This window comes from Girardinichthys multiradiatus, chromosome 6 (genome assembly GCF_021462225.1).
Source record: "Girardinichthys multiradiatus isolate DD_20200921_A chromosome 6, DD_fGirMul_XY1, whole genome shotgun sequence".
NCBI lineage: Eukaryota > Metazoa > Chordata > Actinopteri > Cyprinodontiformes > Goodeidae > Girardinichthys > Girardinichthys multiradiatus.
The window spans coordinates 11,112,696-11,126,265 of record NC_061799.1 but is presented as its reverse complement, the minus strand read 5'-3'; the positions used below and the strand labels follow the sequence as shown (position 1 = coordinate 11,126,265).

Genomic DNA, 13,570 nt, shown 5'->3' with positions numbered 1-13,570 from the left:
CAGAAATTGAACTATCTAGTCAATACAAAAAGAAGCCTTTTTATAGGAGACAAGACGATGTTTAAAACCTTAGAACACCACTAACTGCCAAGCATGGCGGTTGTAGCATCATACTAACAGTCTGTTTTGCAGTTATTCATGGTTGCGCATTGCACAACTAATAAGCAATGAGGACTACTTCACAATTCTTTAAATTCACCTCAAACCAACACCGAGAGGGTTAAAACTAGGTGCTTTAAAAAGACAATGATCCATTCGAAAACTAAACGGCCAGGATAAACCAGGCTAACATTAGGTGTCTGAAATCGACCCTTACTCAACACTGTTGGTCTGACTGAATAAAAATTACTATTTTTACTTATATTTATGTTAATAATTATGAATTACAACTACTAACAGTCATAATTTCACAACATCAGTATATGTAAACTTTTTACTAGCTCGTGCTTATGGCTCATTTTATTTTCAAATTTTACTTCTGTTGCGTTTTTTGATAATGACCATTGAGTATACTATGATGTGGCTAAAAAACACAAGGGACAAGCAATCGATGTGCATGTCCTTAGAACAAACAGCATACAGGACCAAAAGAACTAAAATCTCGGAAGGGGTTAAAGATCAGCCTCCTCAAGGAAATTCTTAACGAACATATGCTGCTAGCACCATCTAGTGGAGATTTGGTGCATTTACATGGTTAAACAAACGGAAATACATTTCTTTCAAAGAGCTTTGATGTTGTTTGATAATTTTTTTTATTCCATTTACAATGAGATCAGATAATGTTAGAGGCAAAGTTCTTCTGTATTTGACCTGTGTAGTGAGGTGATTTTCACATAGATCAAGATTTATTCTTCTGTACAGTTATGAAAATGTCTAGGAGACCTTGACATAAAAAATAAAGAAGTCTCTGTCGGTCTCATATATTCATTTGCATTTATTTAAGGCTAAACCTTGCATCTTCAGAACCCTTTCCGGCACTGTGAAAACTACAAAATAAACATAAATGGATGATCATACAGTGTTTGATAAACAAGGTTCATAATAACAACATAATTAATGCATTAACATAATCATACATTCTGTTGCTTTACATTGTCATTAAATACAAGGTAAAAGTAAATAAACCAGACAATTTGTGCCACAGTTACTTTCAAAGACATAAAACCAAACACCTTTATATGGAATAACATGCAAAGTTCCTCACAAGTAAAATTAAGAACAATATAAATCTATTACATGACATACCTCACTTTGCTTGCCAAAGGATGCAAACGTCTGCAAACATATAAACAGTGCGTCTCTCAGACATGGAACGCAGCTAGCTGGAGTCAACATGAGAGCTAAAATACCACATGTATGCAAAGGTGAAAATAAGCTGCACCAGATTAACTTTAGAGGAAGGGTGGCCGTGGGGGTGTTGTTTTGCCTTGGACTTGAATTCAGGTGAAAATACTCCGTTTTGTCACAGGGTAGTGTTGTGAGCTAATACTAGTTTAAATGAGAGTTCAGTCATGTGTGAACTAATTTTAGAGCAAATGAGTGGTCATGCATGTGTGTGTGAACTAATACTAGATTAAATGAAAGGGCGCACATGCACAGCATAGGTGGTGGCCTGGGGCGCCCTTTTCTTATTCTCTAGATTGAAAATAAAAACTCAGAAAATATAAACAAATGTAAATAAATGAATAAGTTCATGATTAAATGAATTTCAGGGGTGTCTTAGAGTAACCTGTCTAACATATTCCTAAATTATTAATGTTACTGCTGACATTATTTATGTTAGCAGGCAGATTCTGTTGTTACAAGCTGAAGTTAGCATATGATTTGTAGCTTGAGGCATTGCTGGTTCACTATTGGTTTAGCCCACCTGAATCAGCTGTGAACTGATGTTAAAACAGCCCTTATATGAGTTTAGCAGCTGAATGGTTGTTGGACAGTATTTCCTCTGTGAATAGGCGAAGAAGAAGCCATACCAGGTCAAAAATAGAACAGCCATTGTTTAAATAAAAATAAATAAATCAAATAAATTTTTTATCCACATCCGGTCCATTATTACTTTGCACCCTCTTGTTATTTCTAAATGGTCTGGTTGTTTATTTGTCACGCTATCAGCGGTAACAGAATACGATAAACAGGCTTTGAATAAAATAATAAAGAACATTATTTTTACCCCAATTTAAATATTCTTCAGAAAATAGCTGCAGATTAAATTATTAAACCGTGTCTCTATTGCTGCTGAGGAACAGAGCTGCTCTAAATGTTGTTTGGTAAGAATGATTTCCCTTTTTGTTAGGTTAGTTGTGTTTATTGGATTTAGTAGCTACATCTTACAGCTCCACCTTTGTTTTATGTAGAGGGCCTGATTTTCTTAGGCTAGCTTAGTTTAAATGAAGCAAAGCTGCCTAATAATGCTATTGTGGGATACAGTGGCTGCAGTGTAACTCTGTAAGTGTAATGCATCCTCATTTCTTTTATAAATCCATAAACTCAACTTAATAAAGTAATGTTGAACACATCAGCGAGTCTGTCTGCTGCAGCTGCATGTTTTGCTTTCACTGCTCAGCAACACGTATATCTCATCTATATCTGAGCTACAGATGGGCTTTAGATGTTTTTGCCACATTTGTCCACACATGGAGACTTAATAGAATGGCTAAACCTTAGAACGTATGTAATCCTCCATAGAGACAGAAACTATGTAAACTGTGAATTAGAATTGGATTCTAATTTTCTTTTTAATATAATTTTGGCAAATATTTTACCTTCTCCAAAGGACCCCATTTTTAGAAAACCAACAATATGTATTATTAAAAACTATCCTACAACCTTCAATTATGCTAAAAGTTGTAAAATATAATTGATGGTAACTATAGTTTACACAGGGAACATAGACTACAACTATATTTTGTCAGTTTTTACACCTAACATATTAAAGCCTGAATAGCTTGTCTGCAAACATAAAACTTTTGTCACCCCCAACCCCACCCGCACCTCCATCCCTCCAACATTTGGGTGTGGTGGGGGTGGGGGTGTGCCATGCCAACAATAATTTTGCCCTTTGGCATCAAAATGGCTAGAACTGGCTCTGCGAGTAAATTAATACTAAATGAGAGCCCTTACAAGTATTTGATAACTAGTATTAGATTGACCTAGTGGTCATACATGTATGTGTGAACTAATTCTAGGTTAAATGAGAGGTCAGTCGTGGGTATGTGAGCTAATACTGGATTACGTGAGAGGACATACATTTGTGTGCAAAGTAATTTGGATGAACTTGGTGGTCATGCATGTATGTGAACTAATGCTTTGTTAAATGAGTGACTATATTTGAGTGTACAATCCTTAAATGGTACAACTTTGTATATAGCCCCTGTATAAAAAGATGTATTTTTATATTGATACCTCCAATCAATCAATCAATCAATCAATCAACATTTATTTGTCACATATACCGTCATACATGGACAGCCGGCAGTGAAATGCTTTTTATGACTGTTCTGCTGCAATAATAATAAAAGTTACCAAAATATACATTTAATATAAATTATGCATGTTTTGTATTATGCACCTGCTTAAGCAAGTATTAGTATAAGGCAGACCTGGTTGCTATTTGTCATTGAGAATCCGGATAGCTTGTGGAACAAAGCTCCTTCTCATTCTCTCTGTTTTTGTTCTCAAAGCGCAAAATCTCTTCCCAGATAGCAACAGAGAAGACAATTCATTACTGGGGTGACTAGTGTCCTCTTAGCCCTAGTGCAGCACTGTTTCCTGCATATGGACTGCAGGTCAGAAAGCTTGCACCACCCTCTGAAGAACGAGTCTTTCCTGCTTGGTGTTGTTTCTGAACCAGACAGTGACAGTTCCCTGTTAAAATGCTTTCAGTGGTGCAGGTGAAGAAGTCCTGAAGCACCTTGGAAAGCAGTTTGATGTACCTCATGTGCCTTAAGTGATACATACGCTTTATTTTTTGTTAAGGCAAAACAATAACAGAAAAATTAAAATCTTACAATGAAAACCGTTAGGTAACACCACAAGGAATTCAGAAAATTTCATAAAAATATTGACAATGTGTATGTTGTGATTTAATTATTGTTTTTCTGAATCTGGCTCCCCTGCACGGCCTTGATGGCTGGCTGTCTTCAACCTCTCCTGGAAGTTATGTAAACATGACGCTCTGCTCCCTCCCTTCCCTGAGGACATCTGTGGACCTGCTCAGAACTTTGTGGCCGGTTGATGAACATTCCAACGAACCATCAAGGACAATGGCCTCTGTGACAGTGCTTCATGGACTCACTTGCACACACTCACTTGCACACACACACATGCTCAAGATAAACATATGCACCCCCTCACACCACCTTCACCGTTCCCGGCATGATGTTGTTTTGTAAACTTGTTGCTTCTTTGTGCTGAGGTTTTTTGCAATCTCAAACTGTATCCTGCTAAGGATAAAGTGTGAAATATAATTTTTTTCCCTCTACTTACCTAATGTGGCCTCTTTTCTCTAGCAAGGGCAGTGCCTGTGAGTGGGCAGCAAAGCATCGGTGACCCATCTCCCTTGTCTTGTGTCATGATGTATGTTTGGATGGGTTGTAGTGGAATTCTAATTTCCCCTCGGGGATCAATAAAGTATCTTTGAATTTGAATTTGAATTAAAAAATAAGTATGTTTTTTGGGCCACGAGTATATTGGGGTTAACGATTTTACCGCAAGTGACAAAACGTTTGGACATTACAGATCTAAAGTAAACTTTAACAATAGCTTGACACAAATAATGATTCAGGCAGACATGGGTAAAGTAATTTCATTATTTGCTTCATGTTTTCACAGGAACCATAAAATAAAGAAATATTGACAAAATTAGATATAGCTATAATATTTAATAATGTCACACATTAATATATAAATTTCACATAGAAATATCTGCTTATGTATTTCAAAAGAGACATATTAAAATAGTTATGAACATATTTATTTATGCGTTTATTGCTTTATTAAACGAATTTATTTTCAGTTTTGTTTTAAATTTGAAATTTTTAAACAATTATTGAATTCATTTATTTTTACACTGGACGATTTAAAATTTACGGAAAAGGGCGTTATTTCCTGCCACGTAACGGCGCCTGCGCATTACAAGGCTAGTGATTTGGCGACGTGTACCCGGTGTGTGGAAGTGTTTAGGTTTCTCAACTCAGCTGGGGAACAGTCTGTTAAAAGATCCCCGTAAAGCCTCTGAAAACCCAAACCATGGGAGGATCTCAGAGCGTGGAGATACCAGGAGGAGGTTCAGAGGGTTACCACGTCCTCCGGGTGAGTCTAAATCATCTGTAGCCCGCTGTTAGCTGTTAGCTGTTAGCTTAGCATCCGGGTAGAAGTGGAGGGTTTCCCGGCTCGGAGTGTTGATGAGAGGCCGGGGTCCACTTCTGCGGCCTCCGCCTGGAAAAGACAACACCATGTTATGGAATTGTCGTGGGTTTTAGAGTCGTGTATGGGCCGCAGGTCGTCTGGGGCGTTCATGTGGATGTCTGCAGGTGAGTTTAGTAGGTATTTTAGCCGGGAGCGGGGCATCAACAGGGCTGGAAGCAGCTGAAGCTCTCCGGAGCTGAATGACAGCTGCGTTTTGGGATACATCCATCATCGGACTACAAGGCATTTTGGTCTTTTACTAAATGTGAAAAACAAGGCCTCTTGCAGTTAAAACCGCGCACTTACATTTAGCTCATTAACGTTTGGTCGTGGACAGACTTTAGTTGGACTGGGTCAACCAGAAAGAAAGCTAAGTAATGGTACAGACTGCACTGTTCCCATACTTTATAAATTAACTTTTACCACAACGATTCAAGTCCCACTAAATAGATTTGTTTCTCATGAATTCACAACATTAAAGGATTACCCCTTGTTTATTCCAGGAACATTCAAAATGACTTTGTGTTGTAGTCCAGATGCTGAGTTTGTCTGTCATCTTTGGCACAGGTTCAGGAGAACTCACCAGGACATCGGGCCGGACTGGAGCCTTTCTTTGACTTTATTGTCTCCATCAATAACTCCAGATTGGTAAGAAACATGACTGACTCCACCATGTAGAAGTCATTTTGATCCATGAGGTGTTCTAGATTAAAGTTATTAGCCAGACCTTTCAGTGCAATGACACTTTGGATTTATTATACAACGTGGCACCTATAGAACAGCGTGTTATGATCGATTTTCTATTAAAATCAGTATTAAGAGAACTACCCTTCAAAAACAAGCTTCCATGTGCACATGCCTCTGATGTCTCCACTGACGAGATTTCTTTTGAGTTTTTGTGTTTTTCTCTCTTTGTGTTCATTCTTTCAAACAAAATACTCCTGCAAAGCTCTTTACTTGTGTTCTGCTGCCATGGCAAAAGCCTCTGAGAGGCATGTAAGAATGCTGCTTAGGTTCCAGGAACAAGCAGCATTAATAAAGCACATGGGACAGTGTGTGAAGATCACCAGGGCAGGCTGGAATGTCCAGATCTCATTGTCAAAGATCTTTAGTGATCATTTTATGCCACGTTGCTGTGAGAAAATAGTGATCTGGTCAGTTTGTCCAAATGATATTTCCTGCAGAACTGCTGCATCATACGCCACCGCTGCCATGATTGATGACCAGACAGTTATGAGCCCAGCCCCACCATTTAGCACCATCATGGGTGCACCTACAGTAAGATCTACAACATCATCTTTCCAAGGGCTAAGGTAGTAGGAGTTCAGACTGCATGCAGTGCCACTGTATGGGCAGGTCATGTAACTATGAAAGGTGTTGCCAGCAGAATAGAGTATTTACTCGTTTTATAACTGGCAAATATGCCTGCAAGCAAATCGGAGGGGAAATTCAAACAGACAAAACAATAATTGTCACCATCATTGTTCGCTTCACCCTTGCCATTGGCAGCAATGCCAATCATAGGTTGAGGGCCATCCAAGTCAAACACGGGCCACTCATATGCTTCAGGAGTTGCTCCTCTGATATAGTGTTCACATTGCCAGCTGATCAGCTTGAATCTTGTAGGTCTTGAGATGTTATCAACTCAAGTACACACAATCTGAAATTGCAGTTCTATTTCCTCGGCTACCAAGCTGCATTCTGTAGGTGAATAAAAAATACCCCTGGATGGTATCTTTGCCCCTTTCTTTCTTCATCTTTGTCCCATTTTCCTTCAGAACAAAGACAACGACACCTTGAAGGACTTGCTCAAAGCCAATGTAGAAAAGCCAGTGAAGATGCTTGTGTACTCGTCAAAGACCCTGGAGCTTCGGGAGACCACGGTGACTCCCAGCAACCTGTGGGGAGGCCAGGGCTTGCTTGGTGTATCAATCCGCTTCTGCAGCTTTGAAGGAGCAAATGAGAACGTCTGGCATGTCCTGGTAGGTAGCCACGGGAGGTGCCGATGTGCATGTCATTGTCAGTGCTGATGTGATACAACAAATGCTTGTTTACTGTCTACAACAGGAAGTGGAGCCTAACTCCCCAGCAGCCCTCGCTGGCCTGCGGCCGCACACCGACTACATCATTGGAGCCGACACCGTTATGAATGAGGTTGGCTATCAGCACTTAAACTTCTTGCTCTTGTAGGCTTTTGCTGTTTTTATTTCTCCATCCGAGTGTAATGGCTACCGTGTTTCATGCTTTGTCTAACATCTTTGTATTTCCGTGGCCGTCTTTAGTCAGAGGACCTTTTCTCTCTGATAGAGAGCCATGAGGCTAAGGGTCTGAAGCTCTACGTATACAACACAGACACAGACAACTGCAGAGAGGTTGTCATAACACCCAACAGTGCCTGGGGAGGGGATGGCAGGTATGACAGACACATGCAGTCACTTCAGTGTACTGTGAGGAGTACAACACGTCCCCTGAAGATTTCCACCATGTTGACGTTATTTTTCCCAACCTTTTTAGCCTTGGATGTGGGATTGGCTACGGATACCTCCACAGGATTCCCACCCGTCCTTTTGAGGAAGGGAAGAAGATCAGCTTCCCTGCAAATTCCTCTACAGAGCCCGTCAGTCCAATAAAAGATGGATTCACAGAGGTGAGACGGAGAGACCCAACACTCCCTGTACCTCGCTGTACTCCACCGTTCAGTTTATACAGAACATTTACATGAACATACAGGGCATTTCAAAAGTATTCATTCCCCTTGAACTTTTTGACGTTACAAGTATGAACATCAAAGCTCGGTACTGTCCCAGTGACGTACATAGATGTTTGTGGTTGTAAGGGGATAAAATGTGAAAACATTAATAGGATGCAAAGACCTCTGAAAGGTGCTGTAACCTAGAAATCACAGCTTTCTATCATCATGTAGGTCTGTGCAAGGAGAACACTTGAAACAGCTTTTGATCTAAAGTGTTTAATTAATAAATGTACCCACAAAACTAAGGATTTAATCTGATTGACCGACATGTGTAAACACCATTTTCTGTTTCATTGCTGCTTCTTTTGCTTATCCATGATTCTGTTTTCTCTTTTTAGGTCCAGCTTTCAGCTGTAACGTCTCCATCTTCCACACCTGCCGTCTCATCCGGCTTCGAAGATGCACTTTCTAGCATGTCTATCAGCTCCGCTCCACCCCCCATGCCCAGTGAGCTGCAGACAGGTATTTTTTAAATAATATTTTTTTAACTAGCTGAATGTGTGACTGTAGAAATCTTGCCTCAGGAACGTTGCGTCCACTCAGCACATTGGTTCCTAATATTCCCTTCCTTCCCTCTCCTCCAGGCCTGCCCACAGTCCCTCTCCTTCCCTCCACCTCGAGCTCCTCCTTCGTTCCCCTCCCTCCACTGAATCCTGCTGCCACCGGTTTTAACCCAGCCACAACGCTACCAGGTAGGCGGTTCATTATTAAACAAAACACATCACTCAGCATCACGCAGTATACAGCAGCTTGCTAAAGTATTCACACCCCTTCAACATTTTCACGTTTTAAACCATAAACTTTAATGTGTTTTTATGATAGACTTGCATAATAGTAAAGCGGAAGGAAAAGGATACATGGTTTACAAATACAAATCTGAAAAGTGTGGCATGTATTTATATTCATCCCACTGAGTCAGCACTTTGCAGAACTACCTTCTTCGATTACAGCTGCACATCTGGAGACTGAAACGTTTGCCCATTCTTTTCCAAATAGCTTAGGCTCTGCCAGATTGGACAGAGAGTCTGTGAATATCAATTTTCTCGTCACGGATACAAAATAGGATTTTGGTCTTGAATTTGACTAGGCCGTTCTGTCGTGAATGCCATTTGATCTAAACCATCCAATTGCAGCTCTGGCTGCTTGTTAAGGACCATATTCCTGCAGGAATGGGAACTCAACATTTCAACGTTGTGAAGGTGTGTTCAGGTAGATGTTCAGTGTTAGTTTTCTATCACACATACACTCACCGGCCACTTTATTAGGTACACCTTGCTAGTACCGGGTTGGACCCCCTTTTGCCTTCAGAACTGCCTTAATCCTTCGTGGCATAGATTCAACAAGGTACTGGAAACATTCCTCAGAGAGTTTGGTCCATATTGACATGATAGCATCACACAGATGCTGCAGATTTGTCAGCTGCAGATCCATGATGCGAATCTCCCGTTCCACCACATCCCAGAGCTGCTCTATTGGATTGAGATCTGGTGACTGTGCAGGCCATTTGAGTACAGTGAACTCATTGTCATGTTCAAGAAACCATTCTGAGATGATTCGTGGTTTATGACATGACGCGTTATCCTGCTGGAAGAAACCATCAGAAGATGGGTACACTGCTGTCATAAATGGATGGACATGGTCAGCAACAATACTCAGGTAGGCTGTGGTGTTGACACGATGCTCAGTTGGTACTAAGGGGCCCAAAGTGTGCCAAGAAAATATCCCCCACACCATTACACCACCACCACCAGCCTGAACCGTTGATACAAGGCAGGATGGATCCATGCTTTCATGTTTTTGATGCCAAATTCTGACCCTACATCCAAATGTTGCAGCAGAAATCGAGACTCATCAGACCAGGCAACGTTTTTTCAATCTTCTATTGTCCAATTTTGGTGAGCCTGTGTGAATTGTAGCCTCAGTTTCCTGTTCTTAGCTGACAGGAGTGGCACCCGGTGTGGTCTTCTGCTGCTGTAGCCCATCCGCCTCAAGGTTCGACGTGTTGTGCGTTCAGAGATGCTCTTCTGCATGACTTGGTTGTAACGAGTGGTTATTTAAGTTACTGTTGCCTTTCTATCAGCTCGAACCAGTCTGGCCATTCTCCTCTGACCTCTGGCATCAACAAGGCATTTGCGTCTACAGAACTGCAGCTCACTGGATATTTTCTCTTTTTCAGACCATTCTCTGTAAATCCTAGAGATGGTAGTGCGTGAAAATCCCAGTAAATCAGCAGTTTCTGAAATACTCAGACCAGCCTGCCTGGCACCAACAACCATGCCACGTTCAAAGTCACTTAAATCACCTTTCTTCCCCATTCTGATGCTCGGTTTGAACTGCAGCAGATCATCTTGACCATGTCTACATGCCTAAATGCATTGAGTTGCTGCCATGTGATTGGCTGATTAGAAATTAGCTGTTGGACAGGTGTACCTAATAAAGTGGCCGGTGAGTGTAGTTTTGCATGTATACCAAAAAGTCAAATTTTTCTGCTTAGTAGTTTTTCCACCTGAGCTGTGAATCTCTGCAGCTCCTCTTGAGTTGCCATTGTGAATTGTTTGAAGTGACTTTTATTTAAGGTTACATCTGTTTGAATAGAAATGTAGAGCTAACTTTGGATTCTTTTCACTAAAACATTTAGAAAACTATAGTATTTCCTTCCACTGCACTTATGGACTAGTTGGAACAGGTTTATTACCAGGAAATCCATTAATACATTTGAAATTTAAGAGTTTATAATGATAAAAGGTGAAAATGTTTATGGGATTGATACTTTGGAACACTGGAAAACTGATGTTGGAAAGTTTGATACTGAATTCTTTCATCATGGAAATAAAACTTTTGATAAGCCTCCTTAGCTACTGCATATAAAACATTTTAATGTGGTAAATATTCTAACTGTAACTGTGTGATTAAACTCTTTAATTTCTGAATAAAAATATCACTTAAACATTGTGGATCCTTCCTCCATTGAAGAGTAAAATCAACCTTCCCCTTTTAAATCTAAGTCACTCTGTGTGGATAATGAAAGGGAATAATGTCTGTTGCATTCATTTTAGGCCTAATGCCTCTCCCAGGAGGACTACCTCCGCTCCCCAACCTTCCCAACCTGAACCTGCCACTCCCAGACCTCAGTGCTGTGTCCCTGGCAGGAACCAGCTCCATACCATCAGTAGCAGGAACAACAGGTGAATGAATGTTAACGTTGAAGCAAGATTTTTGTAGAAATTGTGCAGTTTTCTGTTTCTCCTCAGAAATGATGACTCTCTTGAACATGAAATTGCTTAAATTCTGAACAAATCTGAAATAATTTTTTTTTTTGTCTTTGACAGTCCCCTCTCTGGCTCATCTGCCGCCCCTTTCCCTACCAGTTCTGGGTCAGTTCCCCCCTCTGCTTTCCAACCCCCCTCTGCTCTCTCAGACTGCGGCCCCCTTCGTGCCGGCCTCCGTCACAATCACAGCAGCGCCCGCCACCGGCCAGGCCATTGTTGCCACAGAGGCAGACTCCACAAAGGCCACAGAATCTCCGGCCCCTACGGATAAAACACTAACGCCATCGTAATGTCGCCATTACACTTTAACGCGTCGGATTTTTCATTCTTTCTCCCATTTTTCTTTCAGGTTTTTTTTTATTTTTATTTATTTGGCGAAGAGAGAGCTGGCAACAGTGCAGACACGTTTCTAGCTGAGAAAGCCTGGTTAGGGCCGAGGTAGTTCTAGATCAATCTGTCCAACATGTCTGTGTTGCCAGATTGTCATACAGCAGAACTGGTAGCATTGCAGCATGTCAAAGCTACTATACAGAGAAGATTGCTTCACACTTCTGCAGTCAACACTTTATTTTTCCCCTTTTCTTAACTGCCACCTCCATGTTTTTTTTTATTATATAACCATTGTATATTATTGGGGCTGGAAGATGAGCAGAATGTTTTCATGATTAAGTGGGACAAGATAAACTCCTGCACTGCTGTATTAAAAAAATATATACGTAATTGTAAACAGGTAGATTTTGCCCTACTGTTCAGCTCCATTGAGTAACCTTTTTATTAGCCAACAGACCCCCGCACGGATTTAATTAACACATACTAATTTAGAGGTTTCACAGAATGAATTTGTATTATTCTGCACCACTCTTTGTTCTTTAAAACGATTAGTCCCTTCCTATGTCTCCATGTGTGTGCAGAACTCTATAATACACAGTATGTCAGTGACGGGCTTGAAGGTCACGCCAGAGGAGGCCATGGTTCTCATGGACTTAAGCCTCTGAGCTGTTTGGGTACCCCTGCTTGGAACGGTCACAGTTGCAGTACAGCCACAAGGTGTCTCTGTAAAAACTCTGAATACATCTGCAGAATGCTCAGTGCAAGCAATAAAGCCAAATGAATTTTACAAATTGTCCCTGTGTCTCAATGTGCACTCCAGTGTCTCCACTGCTATTGTTATACTGTCCATCTGTAGAATACATCCAAACATAAAAAGTTAAATGGTTAGATTGTGCTTAAATTATTTATATCTGCAAATACTAGCTGAGTGAACATCATGCAGCTTCAGAGACTAAACATTATGTTTCAGTGGCTGAGGTGGTAGGGGTTCTTCCTGTAACTGGTGGGTTGCTAGTTTGAACCCCAACTCTCTCTGTCATCCTTCAGCAAGACATTTTACCTGCCTTGCCTACTGATGGTGGAGCTGATTGTATGGCAGCCTGACTTCTGCCTTCCCCAGAGCAGCTGTGGCTACAATGCAGCCTAACACTCAGTGTGTGTGAATGGGTGGATGACTGATTGTGTGAAGCGCTTTACAAGTACAGGTCATTTAGCATTTTCTGATCAGATTCATCCTAAAAAAAAAAAAATGTGTTAAATGCATTTTACAAAGCAAATGGCTGCATAATTTAAAATATCAATTTAGGTCTTGCATATATCCAGATTTTAAATAAATTACATTTACCTTGTTTTGATTTCACATCTTCCATACTTCATTTTGGCACAGCACCATAGCTGCACCAAGACCCCAACATTCACTCTTCATTTCACATCCTGAAAAGAAGTCTGATCCTGAAACTGGCTATTCTTTTTTATCTTATAGTTATTTAACTTTACATATCAAACAATTTTTCATAATAGTAAAGTCCTACATTTAACTGAAACGTTCACAAACCCAGTGGGTGTGTAGTGCCTCCTGAAGGTCATGGAGGGAATTGATGCCCATTTGTTTTAAATTCATGAGATTAAAAGAAAGATTAACTACAATAAGAAATCTGCAAATGTCTGCTTCCATTTGCTCTAGTTGTAGTTTATGCAGGGACTGAAATTTACATTTTCATTTGACGGCAGCATCAGTTCGACTTATTGTTGCAGCTGCAGTTTAGCTTTGAGACAGTCATTCGCGAAGTTAGGTACTGATGTCTGGGCAAAT

General features: G+C 40.5%; 1 protein-coding gene across 1 annotated transcript; it reads left to right on the top strand.

Moving 5' to 3' along the window:
* Positions 1-5,124: 5,124 nt before the first annotated feature.
* LOC124869643 (Golgi reassembly-stacking protein 2-like) lies at positions 5,125-12,544 on the top strand. The gene is made up of 10 exons (XM_047367616.1): positions 5,125-5,310; positions 5,974-6,054; positions 7,185-7,388; positions 7,474-7,560; positions 7,689-7,819; positions 7,921-8,053; positions 8,497-8,620; positions 8,743-8,850; positions 11,215-11,343; positions 11,488-12,544. The coding sequence occupies exons 1-10, from the start codon at positions 5,248-5,250 to the stop codon at positions 11,715-11,717; spliced, it is 1,290 nt and encodes a 429-aa protein (XP_047223572.1). The 5' UTR covers positions 5,125-5,247; the 3' UTR covers positions 11,718-12,544.
* The last annotated feature ends 1,026 nt before the right edge of the window (positions 12,545-13,570 follow it).